The following is a 26,021-nucleotide window of genomic DNA, read 5'->3' as shown; positions in this document are numbered from 1 at the left end:
ACAGAAGCACAAGTACGTCATGATCCTCTCCTGTGGGTGAACCAGGCCTGGGGTAAGTTACAGTGAAGGGGCAGGCACATCCTGCGTTCATGAGCTTGCAGATAGTGGAAGGACAGATAAACCAGGGTGGTTTTTAGGAACCAAGTAAATATGGAATTACAAATCAAGATTAAGGACCATCATGTAAGAGAGGGTGGCCCTTCTGCAGAGGGGTCAGCAAGGAGGAACCCTGAGAGGGGACATTTACAAGGCCTGAAGGACGGGAACACTAGCTCTGTAAGGAGGAGGGAGAAGAGAACTCCTGATAAAGGAAGGCCAGAGGCAGAAAGGAGCTCGGGGTGCCCGGGAACCAGGTGGCCCACGAGGCCTTCCCAGAGCTGAGGTGGAGAAGGGAGTGGGTCTGGGGAAGAAGCAGGCAGGCCCGGGTCTTGCAGCCCACGAGGGCTGCACTGAAGAGGGAGGATGCCCATCTACCACAATGTGAAGCCAGAGAAGGCCTCATGCTGCATAGGGACCCTTAATTCTGAAAGAAGAAGGTCTTCTGGCCATTCCGTGGCAAGTAGATTCAAGGGGAAGAGAATGGAATTGAGAAGACTGGCAAAGAAGCTCACCCAGGTCAAAAATGACAGGGGATGAATTCAGGGTGGAGATGGGAGAGACAGACGGACTCCAGACCCTGAAAAGGGGGGCACGGGGAGTCCCTCAGCCAGCCTGGGTCTGAGTCCGTGTCCTGCCATGTCCTCCCTGGCTTGGCACCCTGATGTATCACCCCCCAAGGACTTCATTCCCTTCTCTGTACATGGGAGTGATGAAACCACCAGGCTGGGGGAAGGAAGTGACAGGAAATTACCCAGCTTGCTGCCTGGCACCCGTCATTGCTAAACAACCGTCCGTGTCATTCCTTCGTCTCAAAAAATGCCGTCAGCAACATGGGTGAATCTTGAAGACATCATGTTGAGTGAAATAAGCCAGATGCAAAGGGACAAATATTGCATGATTTCACTTACAAGAAATGCAGAACAAGCAAATTCATAGAGTCAGACAGCAGAATACAGGTTAGCAGGGAGTGGAAGGAGAGGCAATGGGGAGTTTTTGCTAAATGGGTACAGTTTCTGCTTGGAGTAATGGAGAAGTTTTGGGAATAGTTGGTGGCAATGGTAGCAGAACATTGTGAAAATAACTGATGCCACTGAAATGTACACTTAAAAGTGGCTAAGATGGCAAATTTTATGTCATATATATTTTACCACAATAAAATAAAATAAACACATGTCATCGGGCCACTGGTGCACACTGACATGATACATGGAAACCACTAGAAGCTTTGGAGACAGGGTGCAAAGACTAGCACCAGTCAGCTTAGGCATGTGGCCAGCGTGAGCCCCTGGCCGATCCTGGGGACACGAGCCTGTCCAGGTTGCTCTTGGGGCTCCAGGTGGCATGCACAGGTCAGCTGGGCATCTGCCCATAGGAGTCACGACCCTGGTGGGAGGGCAGGATGCGAAGGGGCATCCGACATGGGCACCCAAGGCTATTTCCCACAGCCTGGAGAAACACACTTTGGAAAGAAGATGGCAACCAGCTCCAGCAGGCGTCTTTCCAAACCTACGTGGGTTAAGGAGATGGAACCCCTTCAATTCCTGCAGCCCTGCAGCAAACCTTCTCTGGAAGGAGATGTACACGCTTCATGTTGCTGCTTGCTACTCCTGGGAGGGCGTCATCTAATGACAGGCTCCTTGTCCCAGACACAATCCTCTCCCTTCCTCCTGGCTTACAGGCTATCTTACTAACAGAAATCCCTCTCCTATTACAGCCACAGGAAGAACAGACTCCTTTGGCTTTCCTAAACTAGAGCCTGAGGATTCGAAGGATGGTGGTTGGGGTAGGGTGGAGGGGAGGGAGCAGATCTTGATTCAGACAAGGTGTTACATCTACATGCAACATATTTTGAAATCTGCTGAACAGCAACCCATGGCATCCACATGCAAATTTAATTAATTTGTTCCCAGATTTGCCTTCAACAGCAAGACACTGAGCCTCCCAAGTCTCAGGACAGGCAGGTGAAGAGGAGAGAAGGGTGTCTAATTAAATCTGAGCATCAGAACCATTCAATTCTTGTCCCTTAGTCCTTGCAGTCCACGGGGGAGGGGATCTGTGGACTCTCCCACTCCCTGCCTTGTGATAAAATAACTGCCCCTGCTCAGATGATACATTACAAAAGCAAGTACCAGAAAGGAAGCTTTGTCTTATCGCACTTTGATTTCTTGTAATGGATGTTTATTCCTTTGCACTTGTGCCCTGGATAATTTTTAAAAATAAATAAATGAATGAAGTGGAATTATCTGTAGATGAAAGCATGCAATGTGCAGCCAGATCTCCCCAGACCTCTTCCAGGGTTTCTTCTGGGCAGACCCCATGATGACAGCAAAAATCACCACCAAGGGAAACATAAGCTTGTGCAAATGAAGAACTCAGAAGCGTGTCTTGGAAACCAAGGCCACGCACCATCACAGGTCAACAGAACACCCAGAGCTGATAACTTTAAAGTGGGGGGAGGGCAACCCAGCGCTGTCACAGTGTACTCAGAGACTTGCATCCCACCAAGAGATCACCAGCTGGTGGTCACCCAGGCCTGGGTCTCAAGTCCACGCTGCAGAAGAGCTGGTCATGTGAGGAAGTCAGAAATGAGTCGGTGACTCTGCAGAAGAGTCGGTCATTCGAGGAAATCAGGAACTCAACCTGAAGCATCTTGTCTCAAAAAAGTGCTACTGAAACAACTTCAAGTTCAAAGCACAGCAGGTCTGAGGAAGTGTGAATTAGAGAAATTAAATTTACTGCAAATAGACTGTGGTGGTTTGAAGCTGTATGTACCCAGAAAAACATGTTCTTAAATCCAACCCATTTCTGGGGTATGGAGGCATTATAAGTAGGACCTTTTCATAAGGTGACTTCAGTTAAGGTATGGCTCAGCCCAATCAGGATGGGTCTTAATCCTATTACTGGAGTCTTTTATAAATGGAAAGAAATTCAGGTAACGAAAGAAAGCCACAGAGGATGCAGCCAGAAGCTGAAATCAACAGAACCTGGAAGAGAAGGGAGAGATGAGGAGACAACACTGTGTAACTTGACATGTGACAAACTAAAGACAAAGGATGGCCAGTGGCCATCCCCAGAGAGCCACAGTCTTTGGGGAGAAAGCATCACCTTACTGACACCCTGATCTGTACTAGTTTCCCAGCTGCTAAAATAAATACCATGCAATGGGTTGGCTTAAACAATGAGAATATATTAGCTCACAGTTTTGAGGCTAGCGAGGAGGATGTCCGCAAGGTGATGCTTTCTCCCAGAAGACTGGTGTTCAGGAGCTGGTTGCCCATGATCCTTGGTCCTTGGCTTTTCTGTCACATGGCAATGCACATGGCAGTGTCTTCTCCTTTCTCTTTGGGCTCTGTTGGCTTCTAGCTTCTGGCTTCTCCATGTTTTTTCTCTCTGTGGCCTTCTCTCTAAGGCCTCCAGTAATATAATTAAGAATCCTCTTGCTTCGATGGGGCCACACCTTAACTGAAGCCACGTCATTAAAAGTCCTACTGACAATGGGGTTCACACCCACAGGAATGGATTAAGAACATGTTTTTCTGGGGTACCTAACTCCAAGCCACCACATCGTGTGTTCCTGTTCTGAGTTGAACCATGTGCCCCCGCAAAAGATACGTTCAAGTCCTAACTCCCAGCCCCATGAACATGGCCTTATTTTGAAATTGGACCTGGGAAGACGTGATTAGTTAAGATGAGGCCAAGTTGGATTAAGGTGGGTCCCAACATGACCGGTGACCTTATAAGAAGAGGAAAAGTTGAACACAGACAGACAGACATGGGAAGACAGCCATATACAGATAGAGGTAGAGACTGAATGAAGTGCTGCTGCTCCAAGCCAAGGAAGGCCAAGAATTGCTGGCAAATACCAGAAGCTGGAAGAGGGAAGGAAGGACCTTACATGGCCCTGCTGACATCTTGACTTCGTACCTCTAGCCTCCAGAACCATGAGAGAATAAATGTCTGTTGTTTTAAGCCATCCCATTTATGAGAATTTGTTACAGCAGCCACAAGCAACTAAGAGAGTGCCTAAAGCAAGCACGGAAAAGTCTATCTTACAAAACAGATGACACGTTACCAGAGTCTTGTCTTCACTGCAAGTGGGGCACTGGGGGCTCACCACAGCCAATCACCCGGAACTGGATTTAGGGAAATCTATTTTCCTGTGGCTGGTTAAGGGGAGAGCTTGGCCTGATGCCAGGGCCCTGCCAGTGCCAATGTCACTGAGCTTCTCTGTTTGTGGACCTCCTTGGCTCCTCCCAGCTCCTGGGGATACTATGGGAAATGGGCTGTGGGATCCCATCCCTACCACTAGGGGAGAAGCAGCTTCCCAGCCCCCACAGTGCCAGCTACACGGGGACCAGAGCTGTGATTTCAGCGGGAATGGAACATCTGGGGATCAGGTAGGCTTTTGTGCCTGGCCCCACCCAAACCAGCTCTAAGAACCCCAGAGGTCCCTTCTCAGCAGCATGACACCCCAACACGGGCACAGAGCCATCTGCCAACCTTGTCCAGCCTCCCACCCCAGCAACCCACCAGGCTGGTGGCCTCAAGGTGACCACTTGGACCACAACCCAGGGACCCTCGCCCTCAGCCACCATCCCCCGTGCTGGCCCTCAAGCCACTCTGCAGCCCGACCCCAAGGCTTCATGCCACAGCCAACTTCCTTCCCGCCACACAGCCCATCCTCCGCAGCTCATTTCCCTGGGCAGACAAGGACATCTCTGCTGGGTCAGGCTGGGCTCTGAACCTTCTCCAGACCTTGAGACCCTGGCTGACACCAGCCCAAAGGTCCTGCAGATCCCGAGGAGGGGGCAGATGCTGGGAATAGGGTGCATGCAAGGAAACAGGGGCAATCCCAGGTGGACCCTGGGTACTGAGACATGCCATCCCCCACGCCCCACAACCCAGGGCCTGGAGGAGGCACCCTCCCACCCATGCTTCCCACTCCTTTGTTTAACCTTCCTTCTCTACTTCTTTTCCACAAAGGAACACAACCGTTTGCTGTCAGACACAGTGCATTTACTGTGGCAGGAACTAATAATCCCAAACTTGCTAAGGACGCTGGCTCTGAGCAGTTCTGACACTGCCCTATGTCTCTCTCCTTGTGAGGGGCAGAACATGGATCTAGCCCAGCCCTGTCTGGGTCTAAACCCCATGCTCAGAACCTCTACTCCCCCTTTCCCTCTACAAAGCCCTCCTTGACCCTGATTCCACCTAGCTGTGCTCTTCTCTCTCCTCTCGTTCAACCAAGATATTCTAAAATTGCTCTTTCTGCTTCCTCACTTACTATTCACTTTTTTATTCGTCCTGATCAAGCACCCATCCCCAGCAATCCCTAAAGCTGTTCCCATCAGGGACCCGACGGCCCCCTGACCCCTTTCGTCCCTTTCCTTAGGGACAGCCTCCTCCAGGGTCTCTGCCTGTACGTCTGCATCTGTCACTCCCCATCCTCTGCCCTGTCTCCCAGGCCAGGAGCTCCATGGAGCCATCATTGCTGAACCCTCTACTCACCAACTGTCCTCCACCTGGGCAAGGCCAGCCACTCCCACCACTTCAGCCACCGGCTCTATGCAGCTGAGCCTCAGACCCAGCTCTCTATCCTGATCTCCCAGAGGGACCTCAATTTCAGCTTGTCTGGAATTGGAACTCCTCACCATGCCCCCCAAACCCTCTGCTCGTTTCTCAGCCAGTGGTTCTAACATCTGCTTTGCCACCCGGCTTGAAGCATGAGTGGACTCTGGGTTTCTCCTGCATAACCCTGCCTCTTCAACCCCTGCCGCTTCCCAGTTGTCAAGCCCTTCCTTCTAGCACATCCGCCCCGCTCATGTGACCCACTTCTCCATCCTCACTCCTGTTCCTTTAGTCCAGACCCTCTCCCCACAAACTGCATTCCCAGTGCTTCCTGCTGGTCCCTTCTGGATGAACTTATCTCTTCCTGCTCCAATCCATCCAGGGCCCAGCTGGAGACACAGTTCCATCCCTGCCTAGAACTTCAGTGGCCCCACTCCTGCCCCCACCCCGTCCAAGTCTCCATCCCCACACGTCCGTCTCCTCTGCCCCCTGATCCAGCCATATCAAATCCCCAGATGTAATGGAAACACCTCTGGGTTTGAATCCTGGTGCCCATGCTGCATGAGCTGCCCTATCTGTCCCCACCTTCACCCCTGCCAACGCTTACTCTTGCTCAGTTCAAGGGCATCTGTTTCATGAAGCCTCCATCCTGCAGGATGCAATCACTCACTGTCCCTCCACCTTGACCCCAGAGATCTCTGCAGACATGTCTACTGTAACAGGGAGCTCTACTGATCTGCTAGTAGCAGTGCCTTCCAGGGGAACTGCCAACCGATCTTTTAAAAAATTTGTTAGGAAAATGGGTGGACGGGTGGAGGTGGGATGTGTGTAAAGCCCCCACCCCCAATCATGTAAACAAAGTTTCCCACTATTCCCAGTCAGCAAGCAGATGTAGACACAAGCTTCTTGAGTCCTTGCTTGCTTCTTTCAGTTTGCAAAACCACCGCACACCTCACATGGTTTTATATTATGGTTTGATTTTGGTCCCTTCTACCAGATCATCAACTCTTTACAGCAGGGACCGGGACCTGCTGAGCCCTCTTGGAGTGGGCCTTGCACATAGCAGGATCTTTAAGAGTCATCTGGTAACAAATTTCAGGCAGGAACAAACCATCAAGCAAACACCCCCCTGGATTTGGGGGCAGGGTGGAGGCAATGGGTAGGCTCTCTCCGAAACGGACGCCCCTCACGACTTCCCCAAGCCCCTGGCCAGGCCCAGGGATCACAAGGCTGTGTGCTCCCACCCCCCTCTAACTCAGAAGATGGAGACAACCCGGCATCCGCTTCCAGAGCGCTGGCCCAGGAGCAAACGGAACCCGCCCCGCATTAGGAGCACGGACCGCGGACTTACCATGTTCATGATGGTGAGGATGAACCTCTGGGCTGCCTCGGCCCCGTGGTACTGGACCATGTCGGCGTCGGCCACGACCAGGGTCTCCACCGTGTACTCATTGGTGAGCTGGATGGCGTTTCTCCGCTCCCGCCAGTCCCTCGAGGGCCTGCCCCTCTTTGGCTTCTTCTTTTCTAGAAAACGATGGAGGAGGCGGGGCAAGATGGCAGACTGGTGAGCTGTAAGTTTTAGTTACTCCTCCAGGAAAGTAGGTAAAAAGCCAGGAACTGCGTGGACTGGACACCACAGAGCAATCTGTCTTTGGGCATACTTCATACAACACTCATGAAAACGTGGAACTGCTGAGATCAGCGAAATCTAAGCCAAATACAGAAAGCTTCAAAGAATTGCAATTTGGGCACGTCAAGTCAAGAGCAGAACTAAGAGAGCTGTGAGACAAAAGGCAATAATCCAGTGGCTGAGAAAATTCACTAAACAACACAACTTCCCAAGAAAAGGGGGGTGTCCGCTCACAGCCACCATCCTGGTGGACAGGAAACACTCCTGCCCATCGCCAGCCCCATAGCCCAGAGCTGCCCCAGACAACCCAGTGTGACGGAAGTGCTTCAAATAACAGGCACACACCACAAAACTGGGCGTGGACATTAGCCTTCCCTGCAACCTCAGCTGAATGTCCCAGAGCTGGGAAGGTGGAGCAGTGTGAATTAACAAAGCCCCATTCAGCCATCATTTGAGCAGACTGGGAGCCTCCCTACACAGCCCAGCAGCCCAGAACTGCCCTGGGGGGACGGCACTCACCTGTGACATAGCACAGTCATCCCTCAAAAGAGGACCCGGGGTGCACAGCCTGGAAGAGGGGCCCACTTGCAAGTCTCAGGAGCCATACGCCAATACCAAAGACTTGTGGGTCAGTGGCAGAGACAAACTGTGGCAGGACTGAACTGAAGGATTAGACTATTGCAGCAGCTTTAAAACTCTAGGATCATCAGGGAGATTTGATTGTTAGGGCCACCCCCCCTCCCCGACTGCCCAGAAACACGCCCCACATACAGGGCAGGCAACACCAACTACACACGCAAGCTTGGGACACCAATTGGGCCCCACAAGACTCACTCCCCCACTCACCAAAACGGCTAAGCAGGGGAGAACTGGCTCGTGGAGAACAGGTGGCTCGTGGACGCCACCTGCTGGTTAGTTAGAGAAAGTGTACTCCACGAAGCTGTAGATCTGATAAATTAGAGATAAGGACTTCAATAGGTCTACAAACCCTAAAAGAACCCTATCAAGTTCAGCAAATGCCACGAGGCCAAAAACAACAGAAAATTATAAAGCATATGAAAAAACCAGACGATATGGATAACCCAAGCCCAAGCACCCAAATCAAAAGACCAGAAGAGACACAGCACCTAGAGCAGCTACTCAAAGAACTAAAGATGAACAATGAGACCATAGTACGGGATATGAAGGAAATCAAGAAGACCCTAGAAGAGCATAAAGAAGACATTGCAAGACTAAATAAAAAAATGGATGATCTTATGGAAATTAAAGAAACTGTTGACCAAATTAAAAAGATTCTGGACACTCATAGTACAAGACTAGAGGAAGCTGAACAACGAATCAGTGACCTGGAAGATGACAGAATGGAAAATGAAAGCATAAAAGAAAGAATGGGGAAAAAAATTGAAAAACTCGAAATGGACCTCAGGGATATGATAGATGATATGAAACGTCCGAATATAAGACTCATTGGTGTCCCAGAAGGGGAAGAAAAGGGTAAAGGTCTAGGAAGAGTATTCAAAGAAATTGTTGGGGAAAACTTCCCAAATCTTCTAAACAACATAAATACACAAATCATAAATGCTCAGCGAACTCCAAATAGAATAAATCCAAAAAAACCCACTCCGAGACATATACTGATCACACTGTCAAACATAGAAGAGAAGGAGCAAGTTCTGAAAGCAGCAAGAGAAAAGCAATTCACCACATACAAAGGAAACAGCATAAGACTAAGTAGTGACTACTCAGCAGCCACCATGGAGGCAAGAAGGCAGTGGCACGATATATTTAAAATTCTGAGTGAGAGGAATTTCCAGCCAAGAATACTTTATCCAGCAAAGCTCTCCTTCAAATTTGAGGGAGAGCTTAAATTTTTCACAGACAAACAAATGCTGAGAGAATTTGCTAACAAGAGACTTGCCCTACTGGAGATACTAAAGAGAGCCCTACAGACAGAGAAACAAAGACAGGACATAGAGACTTGGAGAAAGGTTCAGTACTAAAGACATTCGGTATGGGTACAATAAAGGATATTAATAGAGAGAGGGAAAAATATGGCAAACATAAACCAAAGGATAAGATGGCCTATTCAAGAAATGCCTTCACGGTTTTAACGTTGAATGTAAATGGATTAAACTCCCCAATTAAAAGATATAGATTCGCAGAATGGATCAAAAAAAATGAACCATCAATATGTTGCATACAAGAGACTCATCTTAGACACAGGGACACAAAGAAACTGAAAGTGAAAGGATGGAAAAAAATATTTCATGCAAGCTACAGCCAAAAGAAAGCAGGTGTAGCAATATTAATCTCAGATAAAATAGACTTCAAATGCAGGGATGTTTTGAGAGACAAAGAAGGCCACTACATACTAATAAAAGGGGCAATTCAGCAAGAAGAAATAACAATCGTAAATGTCTATGCACCCAATCAAGGTGCCACAAAATACATGAGAGAAACACTGGCAAAACTAAAGGAAGCAATTGATGTTTCCACAATAATTGTGGGAGACTTCAACACATCACTCTCTCCTATAGACAGATCAACCAGACAGAAGACCAATAAGGAAATTGAAAACCTAAACAATCTGATAAATGAATTAGATTTAACAGACATCTACAGGACATTACATCCCAAATCACCAGGATACACATACTTTTCTAGTGCTCACGGAACTTTCTCCAGAATAGATCATATGCTGGGATATAAAACAAGCCTCAATAAATTTAAAAAGATTGAAATTATTCAAAGCACATTCTCTGACCACAATGGAATACAATTAGAAGTCAATAACCATCAGAGACTTAGAAAATTCACAAATACCTGGAGGTTAAACAACACACTCCTAAGCAATCAGTGGGTTAAAGAAGAAATAGCAAGAGAAATTGCTAAATATATAGAGACGAATGAAAATGAGAACACAACATACCAAAACCTATGGGATGCAGCAAAAGCAGTGCTAAGGGGGAAATTTATAGCACTAAACGCATATATTAAAAAGGAAGAAAGAGCCAAAATCAAAGAACTAATGGATCAACTGAAGAAGCTAGAAAATGAACAGCAAACCAATCCTAAACCAAGTACAAGAAAAGAAATAACAAGGATTAAAGCAGAAATAAATGACATAGAGAACAAAAAAACAATAGAGAGGATAAATATCACCAAAAGTTGGTTCTTTGAGAAGATCAACAAGATTGACAAGCCCCTAGCTAGACTGACAAAATCAAAAAGAGAGAAGACCCATATAAACAAAATAATGAATGAAAAAGGTGACATAACTGCAGATCCTGAAGAAATTAAAAAAAATATAAGAGGATATTATGAACAATTGTATGGCAACAAACTGGATAATGTAGAAGAAATGGACAATTTCCTGGAAACATATGAACAACCTAGACTGACCAGAGAAGAAATAGAAGACCTCAACCAACCCATCACAAGCAAAGAGATCCAATCAGTCATCAAAAATCTTCCCACAAATAAATGCCCAGGGCCAGATGGCTTCACAGGGGAATTCTACCAAACTTTCCAGAAAGAACTGACACCAATCTTACTCAAACTCTTTCAAAACATTGAAAAAAATGGAACACTACCTAACTCATTTTATGAAGCTAACATCAATCTAATACCAAAACCAGGCAAAGATGCTACAAAAAAGGAAAACTACCAGCCAATCTCCCTAATGAATATAGATGCAAAAATCCTCAAAAAAATACTTGCAAATCGAATCCAAAGACACATTAAAAAAATCATACACCATGACCAAGTGGGGTTCATTCCAGGCATGCAAGGATGGTTCAACATAAGAAAAACAATCAATGTATTACAACACATTAAAAACTCGAAAGGGAAAAATCAATTGATCATCTCAATAGATGCTGAAAAAGCATTTGACAAAATCCAACATCCCTTTTTGATAAAAACACTTCAAAAGGTAGGAATTGAAGGAAACTTCCTCAACATGATAAAGAGCATATATGAAAAACCCACAGCCAGCATAGTACTCAATGGTGAGAGACTGAAAGCCTTCCCTCTAAGATCAGGAACAAGACAAGGACGCCCGCTGTCACCACTGTTATTCAACATTGTGCTGGAAGTGCTAGCCAGGGCAATCCGGCAAGACAAAGAAATAAAAGGCATCCAAATTGGAAAAGAAGAAGTAAAACTGTCATTGTTTGCAGATGATATGATCTTATATCTAGAAGACCCTGAGAAATCAACGATACACCTACTAGAGCTAATAAACAAATTTAGCAAAGTAGCGGGATACAAGATTAATGCACATAAGTCAGTAATGTTTCTATATGCTAGAAATGAACAAACTGAACAGACACTCAAGAAAAAGATACCATTTTCAATAGCAACTAAAAAAATCAAGTACCTAGGAATAAACTTAACCAAAGATGTAAAAGACCTATACAAAGAAAACTACATAACTCTACTAAAAGAAATAGAAGGGGACCTTAAAAGATGGAAAAATATTCCATGTTCATGGATAGGAAGGCTAAATGTCATTAAGATGTCAATTCTACCCAAACTCATCTACAGATTCAATGCAATCCCAATCAAAATTCCAACAACCTACTTTGCAGACTTGGAAAAGCTAGTTATCAAATTTATTTGGAAAGGGAAGATGCCTCGAATTGCTAAAGACACTCTAAAAAAGAAAAACGAAGTGGGAGGACTTACACTCCCTGACTTTGAAGCTTATTATAAAGCCACAGTTGCCAAAACAGCATGGTACTGGCACAAAGATAGACATATAGATCAATGGAATCGAATTGAGAATTCGGAGATAGACCCTCAGATCTATGGCCGACTGATCTTTGATAAGGCCCCCAAAGTCACCGAACTGAGCCATAATGGTCTTTTCAACAAATGGGGCTGGGAGAGTTGGATATCCATATCCAAAAGAATGAAAGAGGACCCCTACCTCACCCCCTACACAAAAATTAACTCAAAATGGACCAAAGATCTCAATATAAAAGAAAGTACCATAAAACTCCTAGAAGATAATGTAGGAAAACATCTTCAAGACCTTGTATTAGGAGGCCACTTCCTAGACTTTACACCCAAAGCACAAGCAACAAAAGAGAAAATAGATAAATGGGAACTCCTCAAGCTTAGAAGTTTCTGCACCTCAAAGGAATTTCTCAAAAAGGTAAAGAGGCAGCCAACTCAATGGGAAAAAATTTTTGGAAACCATGTATCTGACAAAAGACTGATATCTTGCATATACAAAGAAATCCTACAACTCAATGACAATAGTACAGACAGCCCAATTATAAAATGGGCAAAAGATATGAAAAGACAGTTCTCTGAAGAGGAAATACAAATGGCCAAGAAACACATGAAAAAATGTTCAGCTTCACTAGCTATTAGAGAGATGCAAATTAAGACCACAATGAGATACCATCTAACACCGGTTAGAATGGCTGCCATTAAACAAACAGGAAACTACAAATGCTGGAGGGGATGTGGAGAAATTGGAACTCTTATTCATTGTTGGTGGGTCTGTATAATGGTTCAGCCACTCTGGAAATCAGTCTGGCAGTTCCTTAGAAAACTAGATATAGAGCTACCATTCGATCCAGCGATTGCACTTCTCGCTATATACCCGAAAGATCGGAAAGCAGTGACACGAACAGATATCTGCATGCCAATGTTCATAGCAGCATTATTCACAATTGCCAAGAGATGGAAACAACCCAAATGTCCTTCAACAGATGAGTGGATAAATAAAATGTGGTATATACACACGATGGAATACTATGCGGCAGTAAGAAGGAACGATCTGGTGAAACATATGACAACATGGATGAACCTTGAAGACATAATGCTGAGTGAAATAAGCCAGGCACAAAAAGAGAAATATTATATGCTACCACTAATGTGAACTTTGAAAAATGTAAAACAAATGGTTTATAATGTAGAATGTAGGGGAACTAGCAGTAGAGAGCAATTAAGGAAGGGGGAACAATAATCCAAGAAGAACAGATAAGCTATTTAACGTTCTGGGGATGCCCAGAAATGACTATGGTCTGTTAATTTCTGATGGATGTAGTAGGAACAAGTTCACTGAAATGTTGCTATATTATGTAACTTTCTTGGGGTAAAGTAGGAACATGTTGGAAGTTAAGCAGTTATCTTAGGTTAGTTGTCTTTTTCTTACTCCCTTGTTATGGTCTCTTTGAAATGTTCTTTTATTGTATGTTTGTTTTCTTTTTAACTTTTTTTTTCATACAGTTGATTTAAAAAAGAAGGGAAAGTTAAAAAAAAAAAAGAAAAAAGACAAACAAGGAAAAAAAAAAAAAAAGATGTAGTGCCCCCTTGAGGAGCCTGTGGAGAATGCAGGTGTATTCGCCTACCCCACCTCCATGGTTGCTAACATGACCACAGACATAGGGGACTGGTGGTTTGATGGGTTGAGCCCTCTACCATAAGTTTTACCCTTGGGAAGATGGTTGCTGCAAAGGAGAGGCTAGGCCTCCCTGTATTTGTGCCTAAGAGTCTCCTCCTGAATGCCTCTTTGTTGCTCAGATGTGGCCCTCTCTCTCTGGCTAAGCCAACTTGAAAGGTGAAATCACTGCCCTCCCCCCTACGTGGGATCAGACACCCAGGGAAGTGAATTTCCCTGGCAACGTGGAATATGACTCCCGGGGAGGAATGTAGACCCGGCATCGTGGGATGGAGAACATCTTCTTGACCAAAAGGGGGATGTGAAAGGAAATGAAATAAGCTTCAGTGGCAGAGAGATTCCAAAACGAGCCTAGAGATCACTCTGGTGGGCACTCTTACGCACACTTTAGACAACCTTTTTTAGGTTCTAAAGAATTGGGGTAGCTGGTGGTGGATACCTGAAACTATTAAACTACAACCCAGAACCCATGAATCTCGTAGACAGTTGTATAAAAATGTAGCTTATGAGGGGTGACAATGGGATTGGGAATGCCATAAGGACCAAACTCCACTTTGTCTAGTTTATGGATGGATGTGTAGAAAAGTAGGGGAAGGAAACAAACAGACAAAGGTACCCAGTGTTCTTTTTTACTTCAATTGCTCTTTTTCACTCTAATTATTATTCTTGTTATTTTTGTGTGTGTGCTAGTGAAGGTGTCAGGGATTGATTTAGGTGATGAATGTACAACTATGTAATGGTACTGTAAACAATCGAAAGTACAATTTGTTTTGTATGACTGCGTGGTATGTGAATATATCTCAATAAAATGATGATTAAAAAAAAAAAAAAAAAAAAAAAGAAAACGATGGAGATGTTTTGTGCCGCCCTTGGCTTATGGGTTTTCAAAACCATACAGCGACCAGGCCTTCCACCGTGCCTTACACAGAGAGCCCAGCGGGCACTGGCCAGTGGATGGGCACAGAGGCCTCCGGCTCCACCCTCACATGGGCGAGCCATGGCCGCTCAAGGGGGTGGGACCAAAGGGGCGGGGCTCAGGGGCGGAGCTCTCAGGGACAGACTCCAGGGCGGGGCTCAGGGGGCGGGACTCTCAGGGACAGACTCCAGGGTGGGGCTCAGGGGCGGAGCTCTCAGGGACAGACTCCAGGGCGGGGCTCAGGGGCGGAGCTCTCAGGGACAGACTCCAGGGCGGGGCTCGGGGGCAGGGCTCAGGGGGCGGGGCTCTCAGGGACAGACTCCAAAGTGGGGCTCAGGGGGCGGGGTTCTCGGTGACAGGGCTGGCGGCGGAGCTCAGGGGGCGGAGCTCTCAGGGACAGGATTTGGGGGCAGGGCTCAAGGGACCGGGCTCTCGGGGACAGGGCTGGGGGAGGGGTTCAGGGGCGGAGCTCTCGGACAGACTCCAGGGCGGGGCTCAGGGGGCGGGGCTCTCAGGGACAGACTCCAGGGTGGGGCTCAGGGGCGGAGCTCTCAGGGACAGACTCCAGGGCAGGGCTCAGGGGCGGAGCTCTCAGGGACAGACTCCAGGGTGGGGCTCAGGGGCGGAGCTCTCAGGGACAGACTCCAGGGTGGGGCTCAGGGGCGGAGCTCTCAGGGACAGACTCCAGGGTGGGGCTCAGGGGCGGAGCTCTCAGGGACAGACTCCAGGGCGGGGCTCAGGGGGCGGGGCTCTCAGGGACAGACTCCAGTGCGGGGCTCAGGGGGTGGGGTTCTCGGGGACAGGGCTGGCGGCGGAGCTCAGGGGGCGGAGCTCTCAGGGACAGGATTTGGGGGCAGGGCTCAAGGGACCGGGCTCTCGGGGACAGGGCTGGGGGAGGGGTTCAGGGGCGGAGCTCTCAGACACAGAACTCAGGGGCGGGGCTCAGGGGGCGGGGCACTTGGGGCAGAACTCTTGGGGGCAGAACTCTTGGGGGCTGAAGCTAGAGCCGGCGGGGGAGGGCCAGCCCAGGGTCAGGTGGGGTTCCCCCGCATCTACCAGCTCACCGGAAAACCCAAATTGGCCTGAATACCACAGAAGAGGGAACCTGTCCCTTCAGAGGATCGGGAGGGCAGCGCAAAGGTTGCGGAGGAAAAGGAAGCCTTGACCCAGCGGGGAAAGGTCTGAAGGCCCAGAAGGAGCAAATTTTCTGAAAGGGCTACACCCACTGCTGGTAACTGAGACAAGGAAGCCAGAGGCTGGGGGGGGGCGGGTAGTGGTACGGGACACCCCACGCCTTGGAGGGGGCGCTCTAGCAGCACTGGGAGAGTCATGAAAGCTGAAAAGGCCTCAAGGCAATATTTCAAGAAAAACAAAAGCAAAAATATCATATGGCACCCACATCCAGGCTAAGATGTTCAGTTGATCTTTCCTTACAACAGGGATGGTTATGAGTAAATGAGGGCACCATCCCGTTGACTCTTTAGATGACAGTTTCCGTATAAGACCTTACTTTGACAGCTATTGTTATTCATTAACAGGATCATGTTGGAACCTTCTAAGTTGTTCTGCCTAGAATGGCACAGGCTTTGTATATGGAAACACCTCTGATCAGCATTATTTGATCTGAACAACATGGACTTTTCAGAACACAGCTGCCAATAGAAAGGAAGTTCTTTAATTTGATGGTTATTATTTCTCTTTTCAGAACTAGCCTATACGGATGCCCTCTCTGCTACAATTTGCATGCAGTAAGCACAGCCTATATATACACAAACAGGCTGCTTAAAGTGACCCAGGCGTCCCATCACCAAAAATGTCTACTATAAAATAATCTGAAATACGGATCATAGTCTACGAACAAGAATGTTCTACACAATGTCATTTATGATAGCGAAAAACTGGAAAACAAAATACCCAACCATAGAGAAATCCAGCAATGACAAAAATGTATGAAGCCGTGAAAACCATGCTTGTGAAGACAATTTAATAGGTAGAGAAAAGCACATATAAATCTGTTTATAGTTAGATACCAATTTTGCAAAGATTTTACATTCAAGTATCTACAGGCCCCAAAAGATATAGACAAATAGACAGATAATAGATAAATGGATAGGGATAGGGAGGGAGGGAGAGAGAGAGATTGCCTACGGACCTGGAAAAACTGATTTTTATTTTCTTCTTTCTTTTCTATATTTTCCAAATTTATATAAGCAACTATGACTTTATTTAAAGTAATACCAAGTGAATTTAAAAAAAACATAGAAGCAGCCTTTAAGCTCAAAACAATAAAAAGAAGGCATGAAGGAGCAAAGCTGCCATCCAATTTATCACAAAAATGCAAGAGGAGAGATGTCCCACAGAAGAGGATCCCTCCTCTTCCAGAGCCACACTCACACACCCCATCAAGACTCCTGGGCTTCAACTCTGGAATAGAGGAAGGGGAAGGACCATTCTAAGGCAGATCTCAGATGGCCTTGGGTAAAGTGAAAATGGTCCCTTGTTGGAAAGCAGTCTTCTGACCTACACCCATCCACCAACCAGGTTATCTCTGAACTTGAGGAAGACAGAACATGGATGATAGCCAAATTCAGGTGTCCCGTGTGCTTGCCAAGCGCTTGCTGCTGGAATCAGGCAGACCTGTCCAAACTGGAATCTATGAAGAATGGCCTTGTTTTCACTTTAAACAGTGGAAGTGAAAGACCACCCATGTGGGAGCTTTATTGTAACTTGAACCAGCACACCCACATCCTCCCAGGCAACAAAGCCACCATCCAAATGGTGGTCGTGCACTCTTCAATGTTAGTGTTCGGTTTGCTAATGCTGCCAGAATGCAAAACACCAGAGATGGACTGACTTTTATAAAAGGGGGTTTATTTGGCTACAAAGTTACAGTCTTAAGGCCATAAAGTGCCCAAGGTAACACAGCAACAATTGGGTACCTTCACTGGAGGATGGCTGTTATTATTTAGGGTTCTCTAGGGAAACAGAATCAATGAGAGGTATCTATGAATATAAGATAAAAGTGGCTCACGCAACTGTGGGTGTGTACAAGTCCAGATTCCATAGGGCAGTGAGCAAACTGGCAACTCCAAGGAAGATGTCCGTTGAACTCCTCAGGAAATGAACCGGCAACTTCAGTGAATTCCTCAGGAAATGAACTGGGATCTTCGACGAACGTGTTCGATGAACTCCTCAGGAAACGAACTGGCAACTTCTATGAACTCCTCAGGAAATGCTTCACTGGGCAGCCGAAGAAGTGAAGGTCCTCTATCTGTCTCGCTTATAAGTTTTCAACTGATTAACTGGATTAAATCCAGCCAACTGCATTCTCTCATTGTGGAAGACATGCCCTTCGTTGAGTCATCAGTCACAGCTGCAGCCAACTGACTGATGATTTAACAAACCAGCCTGTTGGTTTATTAACCAGCCACAAACGTCCTTGCAGCAATTGTTAAGCCAGTGCTTGCTTGACCAGACAGCTGGGTACTATCACCTGGCCAAGTTGACACATGAACTTAACCATCACAATGGCCAATGGTGTCCAGAAAACCTCTGTTAACTAGGAAGGCATGTGGCTGGCGTTGCTCCAAGTTCTGATTTCAAAATGGCTTTCTCCCAGGACATTCCTCTCTAGGCCGCAGCTCCTCTTCAGAATGTCACTCTTGGTTGCTCTTGGGGTGTTTGTCCTCTCTTAGCTTCTACAGAGCAAGAGTCGGCTTTCAACGGCCATCTTCAAACTGTCTCTCATCTGCAGCTTCTCTCTCAGCTTCCGTGCATTCTTCAAAGCATCCCTCTTGGCTGTAGCAAGTTTGCTCCTTCTGTCTGAGCTTATACAGTGCTCCAGTAAACTAATCAAGGCCCATGCTGAATGGGCAGGGCCACACCTCCGTGGAAATTATCCAGTCATCCCACAGTTGGATGGGTCACATCTCCATGGAAACACTCAAAGAATTACAATCTAATTAACACTGATAAGTCTGCCCCCACAAGATTACATCAAAGATAATGACATTTGGGGGGGCATAATACATTCAAACTGGCACAGTTGGTAATTTATAACTCTTCTCCTGAAGTCATAAACTTATGTTCTCATCTGTAGATTTTCCCCATGTTAGCTGTTCAGTACTTGTTTTCACACCTCATCATATGTTTTCAGGTTCTTGTATGGAAAGAGTTGCAGTTTTCATATGGCCTAAAGAATGAATTACTAATACTTCTCTGGGGGACAAGGAGTTTCAATGTGTAAGAACTGAGCATTCTTGAAGTAGACACCCAACTCCCAGACCACAAGTGCAGGTTGATCCCAGACATTTTACATGTCAAAATGCGGCACTGAATGTCAATCTTTCAAGTCAGTTTCTTAATCTATAAAGTAGGAACAATAATACCTGCCCCTTTCTCCCGAATGGACATTGGAGACCTGATGTAATAGGGTGAAACATTATGTGAGTTAATATATACCCAGAATACTAAATAACAAATAAAATACTCACAATAGTCAGGTGCTCTATTCTTTTTAAAGGGTTTTCACTACAATGACCTCATTTGCTCTTCCTGTTATGCTGTGAGATAATCAGCACCTAGCCCAGGACTTTGTGAGAAATTCTCATTGGACGAATGGATGGATGGGGGATGGGAGGATGGGTGGAAGGATGGGTGGGTGGGTAGATGGCTGGGTGGATGGGTGGATGGATGGATGGGTGGGTTGATGGGTGGGTGAGTGGACAGGTGGGTGGGTGGATGAGTGGGTAGGTGTGTGCATGGGTGGGTAGATGGATGGATGAATGGATGGACTGATAGATGGGTGGGTGGATAGATGGGAAGGTGGACGGATGGGAGGATGGATGGGCAGATGAGTGGATGGGTGAATGGAATCCCTATATTCCAGACAACAAATCCGAAGTTAAGTACTAGGCAGTGGAGAATTTAGCCCTAGAACCCAGGATGTCAACCCCTTAGCTCTAGTGTTCACCATCCATCCTGCCTTTGTGACCACTGGAATTTAAAACATGAGGGTGAGATGAATCCAGATACTCTGACCAGCAACCAGGCCGAGATCACCCAGTTTGGAGCATCAACCCAGGAAGAGTTTCTCCCAGTTGCTGATACAGATCCGAGTGATACAAGTCAGTAGAGCCTGAATCCTCAAATTTGCATCTCTGAGAAGTCTTGCGAAGCATGGCTTTAGATCTCAGAACCTGCTTTCAACGTGATGCATCCAGAAGTGATCCTGGGTCAGACAATCTAGAGTCTGAACCCAGCCAAAAATCTAGTGTCCAGGGGGGAGAGGGAACCTCTGAGTTCCAGGGCCCTCAGCTCAGCTTGTATCAAAACAGCAATGGCTCATTTGCAAGGGAGGAACTAAAGACTCCATAATGTGTTTCATTTGTGGCTGCAGCCAGAAAAACACAGCAAGGAAGAAATGATTTCTCAATTGATCCTGGAATAGTCTGTGATGAACAGACACTGCAGAAACAAGTCTACTGATAGAGAGATGGAATTCAAGTGGAAGAAACCTGGAGAAACTCATGGACAATCTCACCGATGATTGCATGAAGTCACCTAGCCTTGTCCACATCCACATGCAGGGACAGGAAGCCCTCTTCTGGGAGAACATGCCCTTAAGAGAAGTCGTTTTTCATCTCATAGAACAAATACCAGCAGGAACCCCAAGAGGAGAGAGCATGTGGACACCCTTTCAGGGTCCTCAAGATATTCCCCCCTTCAAACAGGACAAGGAGATGAATATAGAGATGGCAGCAACATTTCTGTGAAAACCAATCAAGTAAATGACAGCATCACTAGTCAAGGCAATCAAGTACCTTCCCTAGTTATTATTCGGGAAGAGGATAGCCGTGAGCCTGAAGATGTGCAGAACTCTGGAAGAGCAGGGATTGGCTCCTCCAGATCCCAGGAAGGATCCCCAGGAGGACCCTCTTATGGAGATGTCCCTATGAAATTGGATCAACAGTTTCTCCCCAGGCCAGACCAGGCCACTCCTGCACCTGTTCCTCCCCAAGCCACCCCCGAGCCTGTCCCTACTGACCAGAGCAGTGATGGAACATCCAGGTGTGGGGTAAATCAAGAAAGAGTCCACGGTTCCCCCAAATCATACAGATGTGAGGACTGCGCCAGGATCTTTAGGTATCCCTCTCAGCTAGATGCCCACCAGAGAAGACATAGGAACGAGAGACCATTTGTTTGTGCTGAGTATCTCAAAGGTTTCTTCTAGACATCAGACCTACACATGCACCAGAAGATTCACGCAGTGGAGAAGCCCTTCAAGTGCAGCACGTGTGAAAAGTCCTTGAGCCACAAAACCAACCTGCAGGCTCATGAGAGAATCCACACCAGCGAGAAGCCCTACGTGTGCTCCGTTTGCAAGAGAAGCTACCGCCAGTCGTCCACATACCACCGCCACATGCGGACCCACCAGAAAATTAATCTCAAAAGCAATTCTGCCACACCAGAAGCTAGTGTCCCCATATAAGATGTATTTTATAATTATCTGGTGTGCCTAATATTTCCTACAAAATAGTAATTATTTTAGTTATGAGATCAGACAGAATTATTCTGTTCTCTGACTTCCTTTAGTATGTGAAACCCTTATTCAAAGATTAAATTTTACTGAGGAAGACTTCAGACATAGAGAGAAATAAAATGAAGCAAACCAAAAAAACAAAAAACAAACAAACAAACAAAAAAAAAACCATGAGGGTGAAGAGGGACCACAGAAAATTCAACAGGAAAAATTCTGCCTTGAGCATATATGAACTTAGACTGAGCAGCTGCAGGCTGCAGTGCCTGACCAGGAAAAGAACACACAGCTCCACTGGGCAGCCTTTCACTGCATTCCTTCCACTCAGATGCTCTTTAGCTGGTCTGAGGCCCTTCAGAGGCCTTAACGTCACCATCCGCCTGGCCCCTGTGAACACACTGGGCTCCTGCTTGCTCTTCCTTCCAAGGAACCTCACTGACCTCATCTGTCAGGCCAGGACTGCTCCAGGCTGGCGGATGGCCTGGGAGACAGACACCAGTGCCCTGTGCTGCTCCTGCATTCAAGAGGAGAGGCCCCAAGATCTGGTTCAGAGCCCAGAATTCAGAATTTTCCAGATTTTTCCAGGCTGTAGGGTGCAAAGGCTGAGTATTGCATACCTCTTACAGTGAGGCTCGGGCAGTGCTCCAAATCAAAAGCATTAATACTTCTGCAGTACAAAGTAGAAAGCAGAGTAAAGAAAAATACTGAATGCCTCCTGTCAGTTCAAAAATCCTTAGTGTACGGAGTTTTCTGGATTTTAGAACTGTAGAAAAGAGACCGTGGACTTTGAAAAGTAAGAAGTAAATGCCAATTCTAGAATGCCATTGCTGCTTGATTTAGTCACCAACAGAGAAGTCTCAGCCCGGGCCAGGCAGGAGTGTGTCTGTCTGGTCTCTGGACATTCTCCCAGCTCTGCTCCATGACTGCTGTCTCCAGCCTCTGGGGGAACCGGAAGGGTGCCTCTCCCCCACTCCATGAGGACAGACCACACCTCGTCAAGCCCCAACCCTCTCCCAGCATGACAGACCCCAAAGATCACTCTTGAAGTCAGGCTCAGCAGTTTCCTTGGCTGGCACATTGCTGGAGCTTGGTACCAAACTTGGTAGATTCTCAATCTCTGGCTTCACATTTTCTTCCACTTATTTTCCCTTTGCTCCAATTAGCTCATTAAAAAGGAAAGTGTTATGTATTTACTCTGCCCCCACCCCCATCCCACCACACACACACACACACACACACACACACACACACACACACAAACCCACAAAGAAGAACTCCTACATTGGAAGACAATGCAAGTCCATGGTCTCTTTACTACATTTCTAAAATATAGACATACCCTTTTGGAAAAAGATGGGGAAGAGAGGAGAGAAAGGAAGACAGATGTAAAGGGCATTCTCCATGTTGTGCTTTTAGGACATTCCAGTTGTTATTTGTTACACAAGAGTTTTGGGATGGTTGAAAATGTGAGCAAACACATAAATTTTCACTGTAGTTACTAGTTCTGCTCTTGGCACACTAAAAACAGCCTCAATTATGAATTAATAAGGTCTCTATGGAATAGAAGTTCCTTTAGTTTAATAACAATACAGTTCTGGACCTGAAGTACCTTGGCTTGATGGTGAATTCATTTGGTGGGGGGTGAGTCCTATTATTTTATTCTTAGGGAACCAGAGGCACAAGAACAGCTGTAATCAAGGAGCAGAGCCAGGATTCAAATCCACACCGTCTGGTTCCAGTCTGCACTTTTTTGACTCCCAAGTTATACTTCTAGTAATCATCCCTTTCCTGAAAGACTCTGCAGGATGGTGCTGGGGGGGAGAACAAGCTAAGTTTGTATAGCACCTGATTAAAATCACATCTTCTTTGGTTAAGAAAAAAAGAAATTGCATTCTTAAAGATATTCACCGGAGGAAAAGAACCCATGGGTCAAAAAATGTTTGGTGTGGAAAGTCATATGCAGAAACTTGCCCTGGTGCTGCTCCCCTCCATTCTCCATTCTACCTGGTCCATGCCTTTAGATGGTTTGCAGATGAGAGGGGCAGACAGGTGCGTGAATGGACAATCACAGGGCAACATGGCAAGTGGAGCTTAGGGGAGTTCCAGAAGGCCCTGGAGAGGAGGTGACTTTGGGGGGACACAGTAGGGACACTGTTCCTTCTGGATTCCTGGCTTCTTTACATATTGGTAGGGAGAGGGGATCTGCTAGCATCCCACTTCCCAGAGGAAGAAGAGTTACTTATGTTGGAAAGAGAAAAAGGGCTCGCCCAGCCCAGACAATCCCTCTGGGCTCTTCTTTGACAGCCAGGCTGCCAGCAGAAAACCAGGTCTGCTCCCCACCTCCCTGCGGGAACAATTCCAGATGGACAGGTTCAAAGGCTATTTGAATCCAGGGTAGTATTAGGAAGCCGCTTGCCCACAGACATTATAAGCCACTTTCTCCAAAATCAACATTATCAGTATTAAAAGTGATCTTTCAGTCTTTAAAAAAAAAAAAAGTTAGGGTGTGAAACAGTTAAATGACCAAAACCCCTTCCAGAACTGCTGCAACTTCCAGCTACACAAAAGGCATCCACCCTCACATTGGACTCTACCAAAAGGCGAGTCGTTTCCAAGTAAGACCTCAATCTACTCTATGTGCCAAAGGAGAGGAAGGATAAATCTCCCCAAATGGAGAAGCAAAGTGGAGGGAATGGAGGTAGCTGCCCAAGGGCAACGGGCATTTCCGTCAAAGGGCAGAGGACGCTGCAGGCCCCAAAGACCAAAACAGATGCCACTGCTGGGATCTACCTACTTGGAGTTACCTGGAAGATGCAAATGTAAATGAAACTTGCAGTAATTTGCATCAGAAAAATAAAAAGTTCCCACACATGGCATTCAGGGTCTGAATATAAGACCATGCCATCACCCAGACACATGGAAACCGCGGACGAGTCTCAGCATCTTGGGGGCAGGGAGAGGGTGGAGAAATTCCAGAACCAGGATCCAGGCATTCTCCTAGCTATGCTGACCACAGACATCTCCAATTCTTTGGTGGGCAGAGCAAGAGGGATTCTGTCGGAGCCCATGGCAACCTGCTGGTGAACTGTAAAGAATTTACCTAGGTAACAGGAGAGGCACCTGTCCCTCATTCTCACCTCGCAGCCCACACTCAGTGATTTCTATCCAACCCCCACGGTCTTTGCAAGTCCTGAGTGAGGAGTCCCTTCAATGCAGGGAGAGGGCTCCACGTGGGCAGAATCGTGGCTGCCCAAGGCACCGGAGACACCACTGCCCAGAGTAATGCCAGGGGCAGGCAGTTCTGCACCCCAAGGTGGCAAGAGTTAAGAAGACGGCTGTGGTTTGGGGCAACCCTGGCCCAGCTCAACCACAGACCAGCACTGGGATGCTGGGCAAGTCCTCCAATCTTGGGTTACTCTCCAGGCCTTGCGTTACTCATCTTCAAAATCAGAATAACTACACCTACCTCACAGGTTTTTGTAGTGATTAAACAAGATGTTGACTGAGCACTTAGGCACTGCCAGAAATGTTGTAATTATTCAATAACTGGCACCTCTTGCTATGCTGCTGCTGCTGATGGAAAAGGTGGCTGTGGAGGTGGTGGTGGTGGCAGCCATGCAGCCTCATGGTTAAGAACATGCTTCCTAGAGTCATGGTTTCTAGATTCCAATCCTGACCCCTGACTTTGTGCATGATCTGGGGTAAATCATTTATCCTCTGTGCTAGTTTGGATGTATGATGTCCCCCAAAACACCATGTCCTTTCATGCAATCTTGTGGGGGCAGATATATTAGAGTTGATTAGGTTGGAACCTTTTGATTGTTTCCATGGAGATGTGACCCCACCCATTCAGCTTGGGTCTTGATTTAATTACTGGAGCCCTATAAAAGCTCAGAAATAGAAGGACTTCAGAGAAGCTGCAGCTGAGAGACACATTTTGAAAATGGCTGTTGGAAGCTGACACTGACATTTTGGAGAACGCCATTTTGAAACACAGATTGGGAGCAAGCAGACGCCAGCCACGTGCCTTCCCAGCTAACAGAGGTTTTCGGACCTCTGCAGTGACAGTACCCTATTGATGATGCCTTACCTTGGACACTTTATGGCCTTCAGACTGTAACTTTGTAACCAAATAAACCCCCTTTATAAAAGCCAATCCATTTCTGGTATTTTGCAAAACGGCAGCATTAGCAAACCGGAACACCCTCTTTTAGCCTCAGATTATCCTTCAATAAAACAAAGGTGATGATATTTCCTATACTATTGGGCTAGTGTGAGAATTAAAGGGGATCCAGATGTAAGCCCTGAGCAGAGTGCCAGGCCCATAATAAGTGCTCAATAAACCCGAGCTTAAGCCATCACTGATGACTGCTGGTGCTGTTCCTGGTGGGTTGTTGGTGGCTGATGAGGAGAGGGGTCCTGGGGCCCAACAGTGGGGCAGTATCCTGGCCTGTGACAAGGTCATGGAAGCCAACAGCTCAAAGCTGGTGGGGAAACAATGCATGAGTTCGCAGGAAGTGCTTAAAAAGCAGCTTGGAGGAAGCCAGCACAATCACTACTGCTGTTAGCAAGAAGAGGGGGCAGTCAGTCTCACTTAATAGTGTCCTACACATCCCAGAAACACACCGAACCCCAGGAGAAACCCACTAAAGTAGTAAAAAGCCATACCCCAACACCTAATTTGGGTATAGAGATTTTGGGCTTTTAGATAAAGATTCCCCCTCAGAGAATTATACTTTGATTAGAACCCTCATTTTCTTTTCCTGCCTTATTCCTATGGAAACAGCTCTGGCTTTCCGAAGACACATTTTGGAAAGTCATTTCTTGGGAAGCAGTTATTCCTCCTGAGGCC

At 46.7% G+C, this 26,021-nt stretch overlaps 1 protein-coding gene across 5 annotated transcripts in view; it reads right to left on the bottom strand.

Moving 5' to 3' along the window:
- Window positions 1-26,021, bottom strand: part of ADAMTS17 (ADAM metallopeptidase with thrombospondin type 1 motif 17) — a 419,938-nt gene that overhangs the window by 318,129 nt on the left and 75,788 nt on the right. For all 5 annotated transcript variants that reach the window (XM_037832907.1, XM_037832908.1, XM_037832909.1 and 2 more), the window contains one exon: window positions 7,019-7,191. In XM_037832907.1, the coding sequence (XP_037688835.1) occupies window positions 7,019-7,191 (173 nt within the window). The remainder of the gene's footprint in view (window positions 1-7,018; window positions 7,192-26,021) is intronic.

This window comes from Choloepus didactylus, chromosome 4, assembly GCF_015220235.1.
Source record: "Choloepus didactylus isolate mChoDid1 chromosome 4, mChoDid1.pri, whole genome shotgun sequence".
In the NCBI taxonomy this organism is placed as follows: Eukaryota; Metazoa; Chordata; class Mammalia; order Pilosa; family Megalonychidae; genus Choloepus; species Choloepus didactylus.
Note: the sequence above shows the minus strand (reverse complement) of the source record. Positions and strands in the feature narration are given on the sequence as shown.